The sequence below is a fragment of the Trachurus japonicus genome, chromosome 3, assembly GCF_045865225.1.
Source record: "Trachurus japonicus isolate A0001 chromosome 3, Traja_1.0".
NCBI classification, from domain to species: domain Eukaryota; kingdom Metazoa; phylum Chordata; class Actinopteri; order Carangiformes; family Carangidae; genus Trachurus; species Trachurus japonicus.
In genome coordinates, this window is record NC_140909.1 from 21,500,047 (window position 1) to 21,523,713 (window position 23,667).

The 23,667-nt window shown below is 40.9% G+C and overlaps 1 protein-coding gene across 1 annotated transcript in view; it reads right to left on the minus strand.

Annotated features, from left to right (window-relative positions):
• The window catches only part of cyp1a (cytochrome P450, family 1, subfamily A), a 3,827-nt gene extending 1,363 nt beyond the window's left edge, over positions 1-2,464 (minus strand). Inside the window, exons 1-6 of the mRNA XM_085766472.1 lie at positions 2,359-2,464; positions 1,007-1,877; positions 758-884; positions 566-655; positions 202-325; positions 1-52 (exon numbers count right to left, since the gene is read on the minus strand). The exon at positions 1-52 is cut by the window's left edge and continues 35 nt beyond it. Coding sequence (XP_085622598.1) covers positions 1-52; positions 202-325; positions 566-655; positions 758-884; positions 1,007-1,846 — 1,233 coding nt within the window. The 5' untranslated portion in view covers positions 1,847-1,877; positions 2,359-2,464. The remainder of the gene's footprint in view (positions 53-201; positions 326-565; positions 656-757; positions 885-1,006; positions 1,878-2,358) is intronic.
• Positions 2,465-23,667: the final 21,203 nt, after the last annotated feature.

The window sequence follows — 23,667 nt, forward strand, 5'->3', positions numbered from 1 at the left end:
ACACGTGTCTTTAGGAATGAAGTAGCCATTTAGAGATGTGTTTTTAGAGGTGCTGAAAAAGGAGACCAAAGTCAGCGGTGCCTTGACAGGTTTATATTACACAAATTGAATAAAACATCCCTTGATTCTGTAATGCAATATAATAGAATCTCGTTCTCAGTTGGACCTGTGGTACTCTCATCAGAAATAAGTGAACCTCACCAGTGTGGGATGGTGAAGGGTAGGAATGAAGAGTGGCGTAAGATCTCCAGGATGAAGGCCTCCAGGTAAGGTAAGTTGGGTTTGTCAGAGAGAAGAGGAGTTCGGTCCAGGCCCACTTTGTCCTCTGAAAAATTAAAAAAGGAGCACTTTAAAAAGTAGTCTAGGGTGAGGACAGAGACTGCAGAAATCCCTTCCACATTCAACTATTTGACTTTGACAGTGCAAATTCTTGCACTTTTTTACCCTGAATCAATCTAACAATGGAAATAACCCTGTTATATCCAAAGGTCATCAAAGTCGTGTTTTTATTAGAGGATAAATGTAACATTCAAGGAACTATCTTGTGTGAAACAGCTGTACTTACTCAGTTCTTGGTAAAGCCTCTCCTGGATCTCTGGGTAAGCCACCAAGTACATCACTGACCATGACAGAGCAGTGGAGATGGTGTCAAAACCTAGACGGACAAACAACCTCAGTTAAGACTTTTTTTTTTTTTTAAATGCATCGCAAGTAAAATGTGTTACTTGTGATCAGATCAGTCGACATATAGACCTACCAGCTCCAAACAGGTCGTTGACGATTCCTACAATCTTCTCATCTGACATCTGGATGTTGGAGTTCTCATCCAGCTTCCTGTCCTCACAGTGATCAATAAGGGAGTCGGTGATGTCACGGATGTTGTCCTGAAAGAAGATGATTGGACATCAAAGCTTAGATAGACAGAAACTGATAGGAGACACAATGTCTTTCAACAAGAATGGAAGAATGGAGATTCCATGAATGATGAAGTGTGTGGTGTACCTACCTTGTCATAGGTGGCATAGTGCTCGCTGACGATCTTTTGGACGAAGCAGTTGAAGCGGTGATTAATGCCCACAAACTTTTTCATTGTTGTGCTGGGCAGGAACTGTAGGGCAGGGATGAAATCTGCAGGATTGCCACTGCCCACCACCTGGCCAAACTCATCACTGAGGTTGACTAAGCTGAGCAGCTCCTGGTCATTGTGGTCATAACGGCGTCCAAAGCACATCCCACAGATGACATTAGCCACAGAGACCACAATGTAGCGGAACGGGTCGAAGCTGCCGTCTGCCTTCATGACATGGTTGAGCTCTTGGATCAGGTACTCTCCCTCTTTGCAGATGTGCTCCTCGAGCATGCACGAGTACTCTGGGGTCGTTCCCTCCAGGGTGGAGAAAGAGCGCAGGGCACTGTAGGCCAGCTTTCTGCGAGCACGCCAGACGCCTGCCTGGTCTGTGCTGAAGGCCAGACTCTTGCCATCATTGATGAAGCGGAAGCTGTACAGGTCAGGTCTGCCCGCAAACTCGTCCCCTTGCTTGATGAGAGCCTGTCGAACTGTTTCACTGCCGCTCAGCACAACCACAGGACGCATGCCGATCTGGATCTGGAAGACGTGGCCGTATCTTTTGCTCATTGCGCTGAGACTCAAGTAGGGTTTGCTGCCCAACTCCAGCACATTCCCAATAATAGGCAGCGGCTTTGGCCCCGGGAGCCGACGAAGCCCTTCAGGAATCTCAGTGCGGAAAAACTTGAGAATCAGATAGACCAGACACACCGTTGTCAAGGCCACCAAACTCTCTGATACTGACACTGATCCAATGAATGGGAGTATCATTAACGCCATGATGCCAACTCTTTTCTGGCCTCAACACAACCTGGAAATTAAATAGGAGGGGCATTAGAGTAGTGAAGGCGGGGAGGAGAAGAAGTGTTGTGCAACATGTAAACTGCATGAACAATAAAGTTTAAAGTAACTAAGAACTGTCAATGACATGTGTTTGTTATTAACATGACTCTACATGCATTGATCTTATTTATCTTGACTATATGCACATTAGTCTGTTTCTTACTTTGCAACATTCAGGATCATGCTAGGCAATTATGAACAAAAGCACATCATTATTATTACATGCTGCAAAACAGCACTTGGTCTTTGCACAGTGTTGGGTTACATTACTCTAAGTTTCTTGTCCTCTTACCATGGCTGAAAATATATACATAAAACAAAAGCCTAGTTTAAAAGAATAAGCATATTTGAAGTTGCATCTGCAAAGATCAACCTCACAGTGATACAAGTTATTATAAGCCCATAAACTGCACTCAGCAGGCTGTTCTTATCTGTAATATTAAGCTTACCTTAGTTGAACCGTCAAAGAGAAACAATGCTGTGACTCCAGGGGTGCTTTTCAAAATAATATAGTTCAGATGACTGGTACTCCGAGATTACTCTCTTTATGTCCCCAAAACAGAGAATGGGCTCTGGCTTTATAGTGCGCTCCACAGATTCATTGGCTGCTGTGCATGACGTAATGCCCCTCTCCCTCTCCCTCCCCCGTCCTCTCACCCAGTCTCTGTCATGAATGAAGTTTAGTACTGAGAAAAGGTGTGGGTGTAGGTGGATGTCTGGGGTGTGTGCGTGCGTGCATATGTGAGATTCGACACTGTTTTGAAACTACACCTCTACACACGCTATGATTTAGTTTATTCTACAATAAGTTGGAAGCTACAAGATTTTATAGCCATGCGGTTTATGTTGTAATATTTTATGGACAGATAAGACATAATAACAGTCATAGACGAGTATGTCTTGCCCCACTATAAAACAGTTCTCAGTCTGTGATAACAGTATTCGGTTTGATACATCTACTGTTCTACGGGTTGTCTAATAGGGATTTGGCTTCTGTGCCTATATCATATTTGGGCTATAAAAAAAAAAGAAAAAATTATAATCAATATCATAAATGCGATGCCATAAAAACTTGCAGTGGAAGTGTTGATGCAGGAACTTAGTACACATTTCTTCTCACCTGCAAATTATAATTCAGGTGTTTGTTTGTTTAGTTTGTTTTTTATACAGTTAATTCTACGTGTTCCTGTTCACCGTGCAACTCCTTTGACGATGATAAAAACTGGTTAAATCAAAGTTTTGCGGAAACCTATTTTTGTGGAAATGGAAAAGTGCGTCTAAAACGGTCATTATATTCCCAAGTATACAAATTAGAATACAACGGCCCAACTTTATTAAGTTAATCCTGTAAGAGACACCCAATAAGCAAGAAAGAGAAAGAGCGGGGGGAGGGTGCAAACTTTAATTTAGAAGTCGAGGCTCTGTAAACATTTACACATTTACGTGGTTTATTCTTTGTCTCAGTCAATCCTGTTGTGCCTAGAGCAAAATAAATCAAGCTTTGGTGTGAGGATACTTGTATGCGAGAGAGAGGCAGGTTTAAGTCCTGATAAAACAGTAAAATGCCATTGCGTGCTTGTACCTGTTAGTTCTCAGCTGGAGTTAAAGATTGACCAGTTGCGTGAGAGCGCAGTGATCAAACCCTCACCTCCCCTTTGAAGAGGATGCTGGGGAGGGTGGAGTGGGGGGGGCAATCGGGCAGCACTGCTGGAGTGAAAGGGTAGATGAGTTCAATACCATTCCTCTTTGTCCTTTTTCCAACCTTTTAAACCCAGAGAACATTTTCCTGAGTATTTACAGTACTGCACCGTTTACCGTCAGTGTAAGTTGCGCGTCATTTCAGGCTTTATTGGCAATGGCACTGATACTTTCATCAGGCCTGTGAACGCCCCTGAACTCCACAATGTATGCATAAAACCCCTATATGAAGCATGTTAAAAATGACATTTGGGCTTTTTTGTGGAGGAATCTGCACAATATTGAGTTAAAACGTGCAATTCTGATTTGAAACGTTTAATCAAACAGCTGTTGATCTCCAGACCTTTAAAACGCATTTGCTTTTTAATTTCATACGCCCAGTATTGTGGCCGGGCTTGACAACAGTTCATGATGAAGATACAACAGCTTTTACGAACAAACTTACCTCATTTTTTCTCCTCAACAAATATAGCAAAAAAAAAAACAAAAAAAAAAGTAAAGTTCAGGTGTGAAGAAGTTGAAGAGGATGCATAGAGTTATAGTCATATAGGAGAGAAGCTGGTCGACACTGTCTGTTTCTCTGCTTCGTGTCATCAGAGTGTTTCTTTCTGTAGTGTTTATTCATTTATTTATTTATTTTTCTGCATTGGGCCTGGAAATGTAATCTGTTGCTGGACAATTGTCTGCCTGGTGTAGCTGCGGGAATTTTGATTGACACAATTCAAATAGTTATATGTCACTAACTTTGAGACAAAACCTCAGTCACTCTCCCCATCACTTTGTCTCTGAATCTCTCTCTCACATACATACATACGTTTTAATAGGCTTACTTTAATATGGATCACATTAGAGAAATTGACACTTTAAACATGACACCTGACCATTTAAATGTGGAAAGTTTTAAATTTGAATTGACAAGTAGTCTAGGTGTTGTAGGATTAGTCGTATTTCCCCTGAATTACGTTTTCTCATAGTGACACCAGTGACACACAGTTCTCCTGAAATTGTAAAGAAACTGAGAAAAGAGAATTCACAGCCTGAAATATTCACCCAAGTCCTCTGCCACTACTGAGCACATACTGTATAGAACTTTTCAATGAATTCACTTAAATTTGGGGTGTTTCAGGATGAAATTCCCTTGCCTTGTTCTGATGGGGAATTATTTATTTATTTATTTATTTATTTATTTATTTATTTATTTATTTATTCATTCATGATACGTCAATCACAGCGCGTACTGTGCAGTTGGTTCCCAATGAAATCCGACATTTTTACTCCTCAGGGTTAAAAGGGTTGTTAGTACATTGTGAATAAAAGTTAGTATTACAAAACAACATTTGAACACAAACTTAAAGTTACTGGAACCAACTTAAATGGCAGGTAGTCTACTGTGGCGGTAAAATCGTGTTTCACCACAACTCAACAATGTGCCCCAGGAGTAAAGCAACGGAGTCAGGAGAATTTTTTTGAAAGAAAAGTCAAAATCCGGCAGGTAAAAGTTACATTTGTTCATGTATTTTGCGTAATCCGTGCGGCTCAGCGCTGTGCTGATCCTCCCGGACTCTGTGTTGACTCTCCGGGGACTCTTGCCGTGCGCCTAGGCGCTGCGCCTCTGGTGCTGCAGGTTGCGTGAGAAGCGGAGCTGCCGTCCAGAGGGGAGGGTCTCGGTCTTCTGGACAATCCTAAATCTGCTTGGTCAAGTCACGCGAAGGCAGCAGCCTCTGGAAAAGACACAAGGGTCTTAAACTTGCAGAACAAAGAGCGCAGGACGCGAGACTCCCTTTTTTTCCCCTGCTTGGGCACGAAGGTGCACATATTTGCGCGCTATAGCTTCTGTAAATGCGATGATCTTGGGGCTTTGGAGTCATGCAATCTGCCACTCAGGCTTCATTCATCGCAGTCATGCAACACGATGGGGCCGGACTGAGCAGCTACACAGGCGAGAACCTATCAAACGGCAAAACAAGTTACGAAAACTGGACCTTATTAAACAAGGTGAACTAGTCACCCTCTCTCTCACGCAGCGGGTCCCAGAGTGGAGCCTGGGACCGTTGGAGTGGGAGCAGGGAGTCACAGCCTGCTGGACAATTAAGACTCATTTCATTCAATATGCTACAGGACCGTTGTTATGGCTGCCCGTTTAGCTCTCAGCATAATATTCAATTGTCCGCCTAACCATAAGGGGTTTTCATAAGAACTCCCCCCTCCCACCGTTTAGATCATGGTATATACAGTATATAGCTCACGAAACATGGGTGAAAATCAAAGTTTCATCAGTGCATATCATATCATATACATATCATATATCATATTTCAGCTGCAGGACAACAAGACACATTGTTATTGATTATTGCTCTTGTAAGCCAGGAGGTAAAGGAAAACTCACTGCTTAGAAGTGTGATGTTAGATGTGTGATATGTGAATCAAACAAGGATAATTTAGCAGGGTAAGACGCCATGTGGGAAATTTAGGGAAATCAACTCATCTTTTCTTATCACTTTAATGTCAACATGTAAATATTTCAAGTTGACTCAATTTTGGAAGTTTAATCTTCAGATTTAACTTTAAAACTTCCAAAATGCCTTGATAAAACTTGAAATGTCATGAGCTGTAATGGACTGAAATGACATGAACTACTGATAAATTAGGTGTTGGCAGAAACAAAACCTTTAATAACAGAGACCAGTGTACATTGGTTAAAACTCAACTTGTATGTAGTTTGAAGGTGCACTAACCATGTCTCTTGTACACACAAAGTACATGCCTCATGTGGTGTCTTTTCAAACTAATAAACCCATTAACAAGGGTTAGTAAAAATAAATTAATAAATAAAAGTAAAAAAAAGTCATAGCTTCAGCAGTTTGTAATTTTTTTTACTAAAACTCCACAAGAATAAGATGACCTGGATGACTGAGAACCTTCACGGACATTTTAACTTTGTAAGCTTCAAGTATGAGGTTGTGTTGATTCACTATTGGGACTCAAGAATTCAAATACAAGTGAATAAATGTCAAGTTTATGTGATTATAAAACTTTTTGTTTTCAATTATTATAAAATTACATTTTCCAATTGAAATTTTAAAGGCAGCTGGATATTTTTTCAAACTTAAAACTTACTTTCTAAATTAATTTTATCTATTTATTTTATCTTTTTACAATGCAGTCCCATTTTAGAATTCCAAAACACCTGTTCACGGTTGCATTTTCAGGTTGTGTGTGTTGGATTCGACTGTGTTCCCCAGAGATGATACTGAACCTGATTAAAGATGAACGTGACTGTGATCGTGTGTGGACCGGCTGCATTCTCAGTGAGCACTCAGGCTGCAGGAGTGTGTGTCAGATCGCAGCGGGTGAGCAGCATTCACAGCTTGAGATAGAGCAACTGTAAATGTCACACAAGTTGGGCCAAAAGCTGTACTTCACCTTTATATTCAAAGCACTTAAGCAATTAATCATTTTTACCAGCCAACCCTGCCAGTTTCTAGATATTACACCTGATTCATCCAGGTCTGGAAGCAAAATATCTATAAAACTCACCCCTTGAGTTCAAACCTGCCCCAAATACTGTTAGAAATAGACTGAATAGAGAAATTTAAGATGAAATCACAGGATTTTTTTTTTTTTAAATCTAGGCCTACTGAGTGAAAAAGGAAGAATGATGTAGATGCCCAGATATAAATCAGTGGTTAGATTCTGTGGTGAGGTAGTCTACTAACTTCTTTAAAAGATTAAAGAGATTAGAGGCTACCACAGGACGCGGAGAGAAGTGCTACTAGATCCAGAGCCGTGGGTCAACCTGACCACAGGTACAGCAGAGGTGGGCCATCGCAGTGTGCACAGGATGAGCCAGAATGCAGAGGCAGGACCCCCGGCCTGGAGGTGTTTGATGTTTACCCATGTCCATTTCACAGAACTGGGGAAAAAACAGGAAAAATATGTTTTGCCCAGAGCCATTACTGCTCTTAAAGAATTCTTGAACATAAAAGCAGGTGTAATGACTGTGAAGGCTGTTAGTTCCTACTCACGCAAAGGCTGTCACGCACACACCTTCAGAGCAGGTGTGTACCTCCACTGCACTGTGTGAATATTTCTCTTTGCATACCGCCGCTGTCACGAGCTTGTTCTTTTCTATGCACTGCTTTTCATGATTTAGTATTAGTTGACGAGTGAATGCACCTTTATGGTTGTAATAAAGCCATAAAATCTTTTCAAAATAGAGATTTTAGAAAATGTAGGCAACCCAAAAAACCAAGAGATACTCAGGCAGAATATTTTGTCGCATTTTGCACAGCTAATGTTCTCTCTTTAAAGTTTTTACATGTATGAGTAGTTTTGATGCTGCTTTAGAAAGCAGAAAATCAAAAGCAAAGAACTATCTTAGGGTTTCAGTCTTAGTGTCTGAGTGTTTTGGCTCAAAAATCATTGGCTATAATAACATCCTGTTGCTATTGCGTGTTGAAATGTTCTTTACCTGATCCAGGGCTGACAACCCATGAACTTCAAGGAAGTGGGAGAACGAAATGGGAATTTCCCCTTCAATGATCTGTCAGGTCTCACATCAGATTCTTGTGCTGCTCCTCCTACTTAGTGTGTATCCCTTGTAACTAATAGCAATTTAGCAAAGTCACGCAGATTGCATGTATTCCAAATGCAAAAACTAATATTATTTCATATTTAAATTTGAGCATATATCATGAGTTGGGGGATACCTGAGGATTTGACCATAGGAAACTTTATTGTTAACTTGATGAGAGAACCAATGTGTGTGACTGCAAATAAGTATTTCAGTGGTGGGCTTATGGCCAGTCCTTGGCAAGTTAACCTAAAACCTTGTGTGTTACATGTTACACTAAGCTAACTTAAAAAGCAACAACATTACTGTACTGATTACTCACCAGAAAAAATATGTGTTTTTTTTTCTGGTGAGTAGCCAACTTATTTTGTTTCATCCACATCCATACCTCATCCTTTGTTTCCTGTAGTTTGTACTCACTCAAAACTGTATCCTTCATCTTTTGGTGGGTTTCTCTCACCTACAGTAAAGCCCCTGTGCCAAGTTAATTTATCCCAGACTAATCTGTCCATAGTTGATATTAACCATCCAACTAACTTTAAGTAAGCTTGTCATCAACCAAATATGTATAAAATAAAATAAAATAACAATTGAAGCAGCAGAAGTTGAGTTATCGTATTTTTAATCTATAGTCAAGCTGTTGGGCCCTGCATCTGTCCTAAGATGCAGCTTGGTACCATCTTCCCAAGAATATGCTGCATCATCACAGTTTTTTTTTTATTTTTTTTTTTACTAAATCTCTATCCAGAGCCACAGAGGATATTATACAGCTGTTTGCACAGTAGCTCACCTTTTGATGGGTTGAACTGAACTAATGTAAACTCAGTGGAGTCTTGCTTTAATGCTTAGTACTCTACTGTTGCACTGATTGTTAATCCGAAGACAAAGCTCTTCTGTTACAAAAGTAATCATAGCTGCTGAGCAGCAATGGTCGGGGCCGAGCAATTTTAGGCAAAATTAGGCATATTTGAAAGTGAAAGTCCCAAAGCTGTAACACCACCATCGAGACTATTATCTTGTTTTTCCAGTTGAGGACATCTGGCATTTTGATGTGTCATTATCATCACCCTTGCATGGGCTTGAACTCACAACCTCTGACACCAAGAACTAGCATTTGTGTAGGGCTCTGTAGATGCTCTCAAGTTTGCTCGCAAGTTTGAGCAAAAATTGTGGGAGGAGAAGTTTAACAGGTTTTACAGTTTTTGAAAAAAACATTGAAGGACTTTATAATTTGTAATGAGTTTACGTAAACAAAAGTTTCAGCAGTGTTGGAGCTACATTCTGATGAAAGTTACAAAACGGTAGGAATTTTCAAAGTTTTTAAAAAAATGTAAACGCTTATTGTGCCCCCCTCTGCAGCTTAGGCTGCCCGACCCTTAAGAAGACACAGAGTTGGTTCACTATCAGAGGCAACAATGACCTGACCAGTAGGGCACCGGTGAGCAGGCTCCTGCCCTTGCGTGTGCCCGATCGAGCAAACCTTAATAGGATTATTTTGGACTGCAGGTCATGACATCTCACATGAATGTTGCCTATGACCTAATACAAACTTGCAGAATATCCCATTCTGGGGAAGAATTAATGTGGAGTTAAAATGGGTTTGACTGTGTCAGACATTCAAAAGAAACACGCCAGTGACATTTTGTGTTGTATCTCATACTCTGCAAAACTGCATCCACTGTGTTCTAGTACACATTATTATAATCTGTTACATGCACTATGGTCAAAACACTTGGTTTCATAATAAAACAATGTACAACCACTTGTTGCATACAGTGTGTACTGTTTGTGTCATTAGGTCGTGGCTACAGCATGCAGCTCACTTCTCTGACTGGTTGGTGCTTGAATACCAGGGGGGTCAATCATCATTTTGATTATGTATTACATTGAAGGTTAGCTCTGGTCTTGATAAAAAAAGTTTTTACCTCTGCTCAAAATAAATAAATAAAAAACCCCTGTCATTTAAATGTATTGCTCCATACACTAAATAAAAGGACTCATGTTCCACACTGAGGATGTTGTCTTTACATTATAATAAGTTGAGCAAGACACCTGCACTATTAATCTTTCATCCATGCTACATGATGATACATGAAAAGACAGTGTTGTGGTAATCAACCAGTGCACTTGCTTGTTGTGATTTTGTCATTTTGTTTTGATTTTATAAGGCTTAATAGAATTCATATAATTCTATAGTTATGGTGAGGATTTTACAGCCGTACATAATCAGCATCAAATTAATGTGGAAATTATAATATTTACTAAAGGCAAGATATTCTGTAAACATTTCAAATACCGTTTCCCTTTGTAAATGATTTAATTAAATTGAATTGATCTCAGGATAAATCAGACACGATAAAACTGAGGTGGTTGCTGCTGCTGCTGCTGCTGCTGCTGCAGGTGATTGTACAACAGAGGACAGAGTCAGTCCAGGCCAGAACAGAAGTCATGATCAATAGATACCAGGGTCAGGGTAGGTCGCCACGTAAGCGCCAAAATCAGCTGAGCAACCACTACTGATATGACTTTCACACGCAACTGTAAACTCAACACATAGTCATGCACACACGGCTCTGAGTAGTTTGGAAGGGGGAAAAAACCTTTTCTCATATATTGTGAGTGTTTGGACGGCGTTGACAGAAAGATTCCGTGTGTGTGTGGTGTTTTGTGTGTGTGAGTGAATGGATGGGTGGAGGGGTTGTGGGGGGTGGGGGTCACTGGATCACCTTCCCTTCCTGACCAGGCGTGAATACCAGATTAGTAACTGAGCTAATGGTTTCCCCTCCCCTCCACACACAAGCCTCCTCTGGCCTTATGCAAGCCCCAGTATTTGCGCTCTGTGGCAATAACAATAGTTGCGTGCGGAAATATCTCGGTCATCCATCTTTCTGTCACCTCTCCCTCTCTAGTGGAGCATGAAGGTGTCATAACTCTGCGGAGCCAAGGAGGGCGAGATCACAGAGAGGGGAAGAGAAACCTCTTAAGAGTCATGACCCACACTGCGAGAAAAAATAGAGTATTGTCTGTGTTTATGTGAGCAGGGTGGCTGTGTGTGTGTGTGTCTCGTTCGCCTTTCATTAGCTATTACATATGAGGAAGTGATAACTGTTTACTGGTGTTTTGTATTCTCTCTTGTAATTGTCAATTATTAATTAATAGTGATTGTGTGTATTGATTAGAGTTGCCATGTGGGTTCTGTGGTAAATAAACAACATTTATCTTTGTGCCAAGCACATTCAACACTTGTTAGACCTGTTGCAAAAGCGTTGAATGTGCTTGCTTCGCACTAAAAATGTATGTTGCTAAACTGAGATTTCTAGTATTTTAACCCTGTGTAGTTTTACAGCAATCTTTCATAGTTTTTTGTAGGTGCCCTCTTCTTTTTCTTCTTCTTCTTCTGTTGTGACATTACAGCACATGCTGATGTGTTACCGCCTCCTGAAGATCAGAGAAATTGGTGAGGCTGTTGGTGAGAGGGTGATTTACACATCCCCTGTACACTCTTGCATGAGGTTGGTGCCAGTGCTAGAGTTTAAAAAAAAAAAAAAAAGAAACGAAAAAAAGGGGGGGAAAAGCTACACAGTGAACTTCAACACCTTAGACCAAAAATGTGAAGGAAAAAAAAAGAGAAAAGAAAAATAAATCTAAAAAACGCAATCCACTGATAGTATGACACTGATGTTACAGTAATAACTTCAATGGGATCCTAGAAGTGTATTTTTCTGTGTTAGTGAAGGTCTAAATAGCTCTGTATGACTGCATCAGTTTATGGTCAGGCCGGTTGCGTCATGAGCTATTTATTCTCTCCTCGGAATAAACACTAGTTTATATTTTTGCTGTGGAATTTGGTCTGTCAGCCAGTCTTTTTTTTCTGTTGGGAAATAAGATATGGATAAGCTTGGCACGCAAAACAAGTCATGCATGACACAAATTAACCTCTCCTGCCCCCTACTCTCACACACACACACACACACACACACACACACACACACACACACACACACACACACACACACACACACACACACACACACACACACACACACACACACACACACAGCCCCTACCACAATTTCCATTCTCTCTGCAGTGCAAACCAACGTGCCATCAGCCTATCATACGGGTTAATCCACAGACGATGATTTCAGTGAAGACGTCTCACTCTGCCCCGTTTCCCGTGAACTCTGGGAATGAGCCAAGGTGATTGCCTGTACTGGATTACCATCAATGGGAAATGAAGCACAATCAGTTGATCTGTATCAACCTCCAATGGTCAGCATTTTTTTGTCAGGTTTCAGCATAAATGAGTGAAGAGTTAGCAAACTAACAGAAAGTTATCAAAACCAAAAGAAAGCAGGTTCAGCAAAACATAGGTAAAATAATATAATAAATATGATGAATAATGAAAAATACTACTACTTATATAAATGTATGAATGAATGAATGAATGAATGAATTAATTAATTAATTGATTAATATATTATTAGTTATGATAGTAAGAGTGGTGGGTGTTTAGTCAATTTACAGAGCAAAATAAGAGAGAGAAGGAGGTATAGCAGCAGTGCATGTCACAAGCAACTGGGACTTTTTTTTTGCCTACGGAGTGATTCCTCCCTCAATAGGCGATCTGCGGGTTAATCATTGTGCATTGCGTGCAGACTGTGTTTGCTCGGACAGAGCCAAGGGTCGGGAGGTTGTGTACAGAAAGAGTAGAGGGAGGTCGGGCACCCTTTTCTATCAAAACAATCAACGGGACGTTTTTTTAGACAGCACGCTAAGTTGTGTTAAAAAAAAAAAAAAAAAAAGGTTTGCAGTTGTGCATTTCAGGCCAACTGTGCATTTGTACTGTTTCAACTGGACCGGTTGGATGTGCTTCAGCCGACTGCATGTCTCCATGATATGACTAATGACTCCCTCACAAGTTAAGGAAGTAGGTTTCTGGGATGACTTTTCCGGGATCATGTACAACATTAGAAAAAAATAGCTTGGCATAAAATATGAGGCAAAAAAATAAAAAACAAAAAACTCACATGCTCATCTTATAACAAAGGGAATCTACAAAGTAGCCTAGCCTATATAATGAAAAAGAGCCTATGACCCAAATCTACATTTTGTGATGTGCAACATTATGAGAGTATGATGAAATACATATAGGCAACTAACACTCTACTCGCACTGCACCGTGCCATCCATCCAGTCACCTAGTGCAGTGCCTTAAGTTCTGCAGCTAACAAAGGCTCAAACAAAGACACAAGAAGGAAGTTTTCTGACAGACAGACACCAACTATTCTGTTGTTTCACTGTACTCACATTTGGTCAAAAACAACAGAGAACTGTGGTGCGCCCACAGACTTTCAGAGTAAGGGTGCAGGGAAAAAATGGAAAAACAGAAGCTCTCTGGCGTGAACATGTGAATGTGAATAGGCCTTCGCATGAATCCTGGTTATCTTGGTTTCACAAACCTGGAAACAAATGTGCAAGCAAGGGTTGGCTATTCCAGTGGAAAGAATAGAAACAATACTGTAATAAGCCCACTCACTGGGTGGACTGGGAGACTTGGGACCCAAACTTCCCCTCTGACCACAATCAGAGTATTTAACCACCACTGAGCTGTAGCCAATATCATCATTACTATACTGCTGTGTCACAACGAAATAATATTATCCCATACTAAAGGGAACTGGAGCTGGGGAGGACTCAGTTCTCTTACCGAACTTACATTACTCAGCTTCCTAAGGAGATGAGAGAAGCCCATGTGAATGTTGGTGATTATTCCCAGCCACAAACACACCCACTGATAATGTATGATAATGGATTCTTCCTAAATCCACCTCGTTTCCATGTCGCCCACGGGTGCACCGTACATCTCTAACTTATTTACCAAAAGTGTGCCGTTCACTTTCTCCTCCAGTCTGTTTACTGGCGCCAGTGTGCTGTTTCTACAAAGTTCTCATGTGGGCCTATCTACTGTGCAGCTTTTTTCTCTCTTAATCTTTTTTTTTTAACTGTTTGCATCTCTCAGTGTCTTTCTTTTACTGTAATTTTTTATGACCCAAAGTAACGTTTTTATTATATTATAGTCCTGCAATTCCCTACTTCCATGCACTTGAACAAATGATCACATGTCTCAACATGCTTAACCGTAATATAATATCCCTAATACATAACATAAGCACAGATCTATATTATGTAAATGTTCTGTCAAGAAACGAGGGTGTAGAAGGTGTAAGAATCTGAAAAGAATGATTGGCAGAGATGAATAATTCCTTTGCGTGAGGAAGCTCTGGTTATGCAGGTACACGTGGAGCACTGAGGCTATTGTGTGCCAAGCTTTATCTCCTTAATCAGTTCTGTTTGCCACCAGTTAATCATTTGTGCATGCCAGGGCTCAGACACATTGGATTCATTACACGCAGTGGGAGAACAGAGGCAGGATGACGACACCGTGGCTGATAAAGCTGACTTAGCCGCTGGACAGTGGTGTAAATTACACAGCACAGTCACCGACCCTCCTTTTGTACCAGTGGCAATAGATTTAATCGTGTGCTTTGTGAAGTACTCCAACATCTGATCCCTGTGCCTCAACATGCTCTTTTATGCAACACAGTGAGCGGCAAGGAGGCAGGTGAAGAAAACACACACACACACACACACACACACACACACACACACACACACACACACACACACACACACACACACACAAGAGCTCACACATCTGGCCCCTGGGGTTGTGTGTGTATGTTTAGAAAGATGTATGCATGTGATATCGCCTATGTTAATTTTCATATTTGTGCAATTTTCCAGCGTCCTATTGTTTGAGTTGTAAAACTGATAACACATAAAGGAAATTGCGCTATTTATATCTGCATGTAAATATAATGCAAACCATGCAGAGGCAGATAAAAAATAAAGAAGTAAGTTAACAGTGCCGGCTGCTGGGTGCCGTGCTGGCATGTGTGATAAGTAAAGGCAGTAATCCAGCAGCTTGTTAGTTTGCAGGCCCTCACACAGCAGGGAGATTAAAGATGGTGATCATGATACAGGAATACTAAAGAGACACGACACAAACCGGTAAAGGATCTGCGGCAGTGGACGTGTGTTGCATTGCTTGTCGTTGAGTGTGCATGTGTGCTCGAAGGTATGGATGCGTGTAAGCAGAAGACATGAGCTTGTGTGTGTGAGAGTGACACACAAAGAGAGGTGAGTCTGGCTGAGAGTTGCCAATGGGTGTAACCTGGCTTAAATAAATTTCGATCCCTGCAGGGCAGCACTGCCTGTCATCCACCCATCTCTGGGATGTGAGCATCTCATAAACACAGAAAACAAAAATGTCTCCCCGTCTCCTTCCCCTTCATGTTTACAGAACAAGCATCGACACTCATGCATGAGCATGCTCCACAAAAACTAACAGCTATCAAGCAATGTGGAAATCCCGTTCACTAATGTTGTTTAGACTGTGGGGGGATAAAAGACCATCTGATGAGGAAATGCTGCCGATGTCATGTCACATCTGATGACAGGACCCAGGGTTCAGTCTGCCCGCCACTGCCACATCAAATAAGGTTACAAATGGATCTGCCAACAGCCCATTACCCTGCCTGTCAAGTGAGAAATTACTCTGATTTGATCTCAAGCCAGTTCTCAACTCCCAAATGTAATTTATGAGCAATCATAATTGTAGCAGTTACAAAAAAAATGTTACTTCTTGGCCTCAGGTTAATGTACTGTAGCGTTTTTATTGTCGGATTGAAAGCCTTTGATCTTTATGTGCTTTGCTCTGTGATACGCCAAAGTCCTTCTGGATGCCTCTGCGAGCTCATTTGCTGCCTTCAAATCATATGAATCAAGATGTAGAGCAAGTCGTCCACTGATTAGAAGGCTGTGGTTCGGTTCGATTCCCTGGCTCCTCCAATCTGTCTGTTGAAGTGGCCCAGGGCAAGATCCTATAAACGCCACATCCCCCTGATGGCGGTCCTACCTGTATGAATGTGTATATAGGTCAGATTTATGAATGTCTGGGTGGGTGAGTAAATGTAGCAACTATACTGAAGACTAGAAAAACACAACATGAGGGTCAAGTCCATTTTCCATCACCTGAGGTTGTAGTGTGAGCTGCCATTGAATGTGTCAAATAAGCACTAGTGGTTTTGCTGTAAAGCTGACACAATGCTGACATGAGCAGAAAAAGTGGATACTATAGCTCCTGTAGATTGTCAGATAAGTGAACTATTACCACTCACTGTAAATATTTGCCTGAAGTCAAAAGTGTTGTTCCTGTTTTGACACAAAGCAGGCTCTGCCAAAACTAATGGTTGAAATTCACCTTTGTTCAACTTTGACCTCAGACAGCCAATAACAGTAGACTAATAGCGTTATCCTGGGAAATGGAGGAGTTATTCTTTTAAGAGCCTGTCATTTTGTTCACTATTACACCATCAGATTGCATATACATCTGTCACGGCTGCCATGTCATCACATCCTTTCTGGTGTGGGACAGTTTCTGTAATTGTAGCCTCTGCGTGCAAAGGAAAACGTACCTAATGCAACAACAATCTCTTCTATTTCTCCAATGATTCACCCTCAAAAATTCTGTGTGGGTCCAGTGACTGTACTTTGTATCGTGACACAATGATACAATTCACCTATTGTGTAACAGGTCAGCCAGCAATGATACACCACATCTAGTTATTGGCTAAAGCAATGGACTGACTGTAAGCATGATACAACAGTAATATGGAACCTGCAAGAGTCATGGGAGATGTTGCTCATTCCTGCGGAGAAGCCATTTCCCCAACCACTGGGTGTCAGACGTGGGTTTTTATTTTCCAGTCAGATTTTCTGCAGTAAACTGAGTAAATATTTCCCATCATGCCAAGTCTCCAGATCGCAGCAGTCACTTTGGTGAAGACAGTGTTATCATAAGTGATTGAAATGAATATCAATATACAATAATAAAGAAAAGAGGGCAGTAAAGGGTGTGAATAGAGAGAGAAGATGTTCATGCGTGGGTGTGGCATCAGCTATGTCCTTGCTAAGCATACGCCTCAGTTTCATGTATATGTACAAAGGCAGGTGAGTAAATATGGAGGTATGCCTCCCACATTCCAGCTGGTGCATGGTGACTCATATGTTTTGAAGCAATCAGGATAATTGCTCCTGACGTGCAATAAGCAATGTCATGTTGGCAACAGAGAGATGTGGTAGTGGCTGCAACAGTCATTTATTTGAATATAGTTTGGCTATAACATGGATCTGGAAAAATGGACAGTATGCTCTCTCTATGTGATGTTATAGTATTAGACCATAAAATAAAACATTCAGTATTACAGAACAGAGGGATGCGCATGCCGTGCAATCTTGGTTTTTCAGGCCTCCAAGGCGAGAACGTAAACAGTCTCGGAGCCACTCCCACATATATATGAAAAAAAAGTTTTTTTTGTGAATGACAGCAGCAGCTTGACAAACTGTTCTCTGTCATTCAGGATCTTTCACACTGTGCACAAGATGTTTTCTTTGTCAGCTGGTGGGCAGATGAGAGCTAGAAAGCTTTTTTCCCCACTATCACAGTGTGAACCACTAGGAAACAAAAGGATTTGTAACATTCATACAATATAGCCTGGAACTCACAGTGTACCTTTTTTGTCCAATGCAGGGATGAATAAAATAAGTGAAAATACATTTGTTTCAGATAGGAAAAGGGTAAAAAAGGAAAAAAGGCCTCAAATAATCTGATGTGTGATTTTAAATATTGTTGTTTTAGCATTATGATTATAATTACTTAATGCTTCTCTTTTCATTAGGATTTTATGGTCTGTGAAAACTTTTCTTTTGAGTCTTTTACTGCAGTTGATTTCACAACAGTGTTTACTATTAAACCAATGTTCTCTCTGCTTTGATCAGAGTGAATTCACCTAGCAAATGTTGTGTGTTTGCACGTTTGCAATGCAGTGGGGAGTGACTGTGGCAAGAAAAACACAATCTCCTATGGGCCTGCCTCCCATAAAAACCACGAGCTCTGCTCAGCGAAGCCGGAGGCACTGCAGACAGGACTGAACCCAGACCTTGCACTGCATTTTAAAAAAGTAACTAAAACACACATGATTGAACAAGTCATGTTTATTTGGTGTGATTATCAGATGGGAAAAGTAAAACGCGTTAAGTCAAATCAAAACAGGATTCGACTCTGGAGACTGACTGGGAGTTGAGTGAGCCTGACAAATTTGTTTCTTGAAACTCACAAATGATAGGAAAGAATATTTAACATTTCAAAAAACAAGTGATTATAAGGTTTAAAATTAGAGGTAAATATATAAGGCTGTACACGTTGGACAGTGTACAGCCTTATGGTGTCATAAAGCTGTACACATTCTCATCAAATAGATGACTGTTTATGTATGTATATCACAACTGAGAGGTGTCATCGTTGTCAGAATCCAGTGTCTGTCCTCCACATGCCTTACTCCCTGCCAAGAATGTAAACATGTAGTAGCTCTTATTTCAGCATACAGGTGTTGGTGTTTTGCCGCAGTAACCTCTTAAATCCAACACTTCCATCACTTCACTCCAGACTGAAACACCTCCAAACCCGACTACCATGAAATTAGATATATAATACAAATATTCATAATGCAAAGAGGCTGAATACTGATGACCTATTGATCCTCTAACTTTTGGATAAAGCCACACCACCAGGTCACAGTTTTTCCTCACCCTCTTAAAGGATCAGACTGTGTCCCACCCAATACTGCTGCATGTCTTAGGTTAGCAGCTGATAGAGCCTCTACTGTAGATGTTGATGATAAAGAGCATCAGGATATTGAGGCTCTGTCTAAACCACACTCGGCAGCTTGTGGTGACACATTAGTGGTTAGTGTAGTTAGCATCTTTTCTTTGTTTCTGTTGTTTGTTTGTAACAGGCAGTTAGATCTACTGGTACTGTCCCTGTAACTCGGCACAGCCTCACACAGTCAAGAGCACGACTTTAAACTTATTTCACCATCCCCTTTGTAAATCCAAAGTCACTGTTGTTGTGATAGTGTCATCCATAACAGATATTGCCTGCAAGTTCTCTAGAACTGCTATTATTTACCACCTGGGTTTGTCACTGGCACCATTAAAGAAGATACAGCCTTTTAACCACAATGCTTTGCATGACTGGATTTACCAAGCATGTTGAGGTGTCATGGTGGGACAATGGAGGACAATTGGTGTTTTCTTGAATCATTTTGTCTGGTTGTTCTGGGTTTAATTTGCCTCTGTTGGCCCCTTCCAAGAGATTTGGTTCCCCCAAAAAGAATTGTTCCCAGAACAAGACTCACACATCCTCAGGATTTTCCCTCATGAATGTTTCAAAGGAGTAAAAAAAAAAGTTACAGAAATGCAGGTACAATATATCAACCGCTTATGCCCTCCAAACCCTCCTTCCATGACAGAAATGAAAACATATCTGTATAATTGTCATCTTCAAAAAGCTGTGAGTCAACAGCAAGTGAATAAGTGTGTATGATTCACGGTTATGCAATGGAGAAATGTGCACACAACGATGAATGCAACACACATAACACTAAGGATTAAGAGCAAATCATAAACGCCACAGAGAGCAGTGCCAGGCTTAATTACATGGTCTTGTTTTATTAACGAACTTTCATGACCCAGCAAGCACTGCTCTGCTGTTACCCAAACTATTATCAACAGGAAAGGCATGGGGGTGGAGAAAGAAAGAAAGAAAGAAAGAAAGAAAGAAAGAAAGAAAGAAAGAAAGAAAGAAAGAAAGAAAGAAAGAAAGAAAGAAAGAAAGAAAGAAAGAAAGAAAGAAAATCAACCTCTTATTGTGTCACTGTAGCAAAACCATTAACATCTAATTGAGTGGCAGCACTGATTTACTTTCATTTATTCAAATCTTTTTCATTATAGTTCAAAATTCCACAGATCAAACTGCTGAGGAAATGCCACCGTGCCCCGAGGAGATGTTCATCAAAGAGACATGATGAAACGCCATCACAACCTGTTGATGTTGCTGCCTGATTTTCATGATGGCCTGTAAATCAAAACTTCTTTTTAACTGTCTGTCAGACACTTTTATAAGAGGAAAGTAGTCTGCCTCAGTCTCCACCCAGGAAAGATGTGTTCCACCTTAAACCATGCACACCTGTTGATAGAGCCACATTTTCTTCCCATGCATTGCACGCCACACATGAAGAATGTTTTAAATTCACATAAAGGAAACATCTTTAAACATTGCTCATGGTACCTGAACAGATGAGCACTTCGCTGCCACAGCCCTGCGTTATGTTTCTCCTTTTTAATATCACGAGTTACTGATGTCAGGGATCGTACAATGATCGCTCACAATACACCACCTCACACAGGCAGTGCCAATTAATGTTGTGCTTCACGCCTGGGTGCACAAATGTTGGACTCTACCTCACATAGAGGGCGCTATTTAGTAAGCATTATTGGCTATCAAATTTAGCAACTAATAACTATTAAGTACTACTTAAGTACTACTAAGTAATACTATTACTACTGTAGTAATAGGCATACTAACTATTAATAGAACCTTGATTTAATAACTACAACCAGAATTACCTTACTAATAGCAGTAGAAGTTGAAGGATCTAATAGTTTAACTGGACAGACAGAAAAGTGTAATAACAAAACATACATACACTATGTACAAGGTGCGTGTAAAAGTGTGTGTTTGTGTGTGTGTGTGTGTGTGTGTGTGTCTAGGTAGGTGGTTCCTTTGTCTTGAGATCAAAGGAACCAAATGGCTAAATCAAAGATGGCCCCTAAGACCAACCACATGTGATGTGGGGGAGGTGAACAAAGGTGTGATCCTCCGTCACCACTGACTCCAAATGGACAAAACAACAACACTCAAGTATTACTGAATTAAATCAATACATACATGGCACAGTTGAAAAGTTCTACACTTAGTCAAGCTGTGTACGAGGTCAGCTACCAGTTGCATTACCAAGTCACATGGATAGGTAAATGCCATTTGATGTACTGGTTGAAGTCCTGTGGTTGCTGGGCTGCAAATCCTGTTGCTGCTATAAAGTCCTGCTGTTGTTGTCCTTGTCCTGGCTGTTCCAGTTTCATTGAGGAGAGTTCCTTGGTTCTCCTTGCAGACTAAGCTGGTTGGTGCTTACGCTGCTCCATCGCTGGTAAACTCAACTAGCAGACCTTGTGTTGGGCTACAGTAGTTGGTGCTTTTCCTTCAATCCGTTGCTCTCTCTCGCGGTGCTACCAAGGTTGAGTGTAGTGGAGGCCTCCGCTTTGTTCAGGCCTTCAGGATATTGAACAGCAGTAGCAGCTCTTGTTGGGGAGCTGCCCACTTGGAGGGAAGAGCAGGGAGAAGAAAGGAGCAGCAGCTCCTGTTGAGAAGAGAGTGAGGATAAAGGCACAGTGCCGTACAGTAACCAACTGAAGCAGGAGTACTGAACGTACTGTCACCCAGGGATGAGGGCTCACATTCAGTGAACGTACTATTCAAAGTAGTGTTGTGTCTTTTGCAAACGTGTCATAGTGTTGTGTAGTACATTCAGTGAACATGCCGTTTATCAATACGTTTGAACGTACTGATAAACGGTATGTTCACTGAATGTACTGCACAGACGTTCGGACGTTCAGAAACTTTTAGCCTAAAGAGCCATACCTTATGAAACTAATAATAGAAAAAGAAAAAAGGAAAATATAATTGCATATCATTTTACAGTGGAGCTCAACCATAGACTGTAAAAAGAATGGACGTAGCACCCGTGACGTCACCCATTGGTTTGGGGGAGTCTGTTTTGTGCCGCTACTACGGGGGTTTGAACCACGCCATGTTGGATTCTACTTGCCATATTTGGAGCGGTGCGGCCGTTGGCCGGCCGAGAGCCCGCCCACTGGCCTCGTAGCAGTGGTCTCCGGACCTGTCACTCAACGGTTTTGCGCCCTAATTGGCCAGAACTTTAAACCTAATAATAGTAAAACGGTGGAGTTTAAAAAAAATTCACCCCCCTCAGAGTGTGTGCGGGGGTAGAAACTATCGGTTGAGACCAAAAAAATAAAATGTACCAGGCTGTAAATATGTTTTTTTAAGCTGTAAAATCGGCTATTTTAACATGGGGCTTGATTGGAGTTGCTCCCTTCTGGAGCCAGCCCCCAGCGACAGCGGAGGGGATTGCAGTTTTTTGAACGCGGAAGTGAGCTTCACTTCTCAGGCCGACAACTGCCCCCTTGAGCTCAACACACTGCAACTTAATACACAAGCAAATGCACAGGAAAATTAGAAAATATATTGATCAATTTGACAACATGTGTTGATGGGACAAAAAAAGGAATGTCTTATCAGTCTCTGCTGTTTTACTTGAAGTCATTTTGCTTATTTAAACAAAGTGCTACTATGTTCTTATATAAGAGTTTGGTCATTCTGTACCAGATCAAACATATTAAACAGAGCAATAAATTCTTTAGAAGCGCAATATCTCTCATCTGTCTTTCTGTATTTTCAGCTTGTTAAGCAATAATAATAATGTCAAAAAAATAGTGTTGATAAAAGTTTAGTGTAACAGTTCCTGGCATGACTGGTTAGTGATGGCTTTTCAAAGCAGTCTGTTACTCATTTACATCAAAAATGACCAAGTGATAATTTGCTGAGTAATTTAACCCCACAAAATGCAAAGGCATCAGCTCATTGCATAAATCTCGAGTGTACCCCACCCTCATTCTTTGTCAGCAGGAATTGGCTCCAGCCAATAAGTGGTATATTGTCAATGGATGGATGTTTTCAAAAAGGTTTCCTGAAATGATGAATCGCTCCCAGGTGAATCTTGACTCCCAGAACACAGTGTTACAATTTCTGAGTATGGAAGAGCAACAACCTCAGTGGTCAGAAAGAAGAGGAGGATACAGGGTGAATGGTGGAGAAGCAGGCAGGCAAAACAGAGAGGTAGATAATGTTCCCGATAATATAATAACTAAAGATTTTGAGCAAAACACAGGATTTTGTAGATAATCCATTATCTGGTACTGTGTTCCTTCTGTTAGGCAAATATAAAGGATGATGTAAAGCAACGGAAAACTCAGTTAACTGTAATTTAAGCGAGTTTGATAGTATTTACTATACATCTATACATATAGGGTAGCATTCCAATGATAGAAAGATAATGCAAAAAAAAAAAAAGTTAGTGTCATAGCTAGCAATTGTGCGAATGCCTGCTGCTGGATAAATAACAAAAAAAAGGGGCATAGGACCCCAGTCTCTGTGCCACTCTCAGCCAGTTCCAGGCAACTGCTGTCTAAGCAAGACCTTTGTTATGGTGGGAGTCATTTCATAATGCCAGTGGTGTCCACACATTGGTTGCCAAGCTCAAATTGAATTATCAGCCTGTTTTCCAAAGGAGGCCACTTGGAAATTCCACTATTATAGATAGTGCTATCATGCCAGAAATCCCAGCCTGCCTGGGCCAAAAACAACAGTTTGTGATGCTGCACT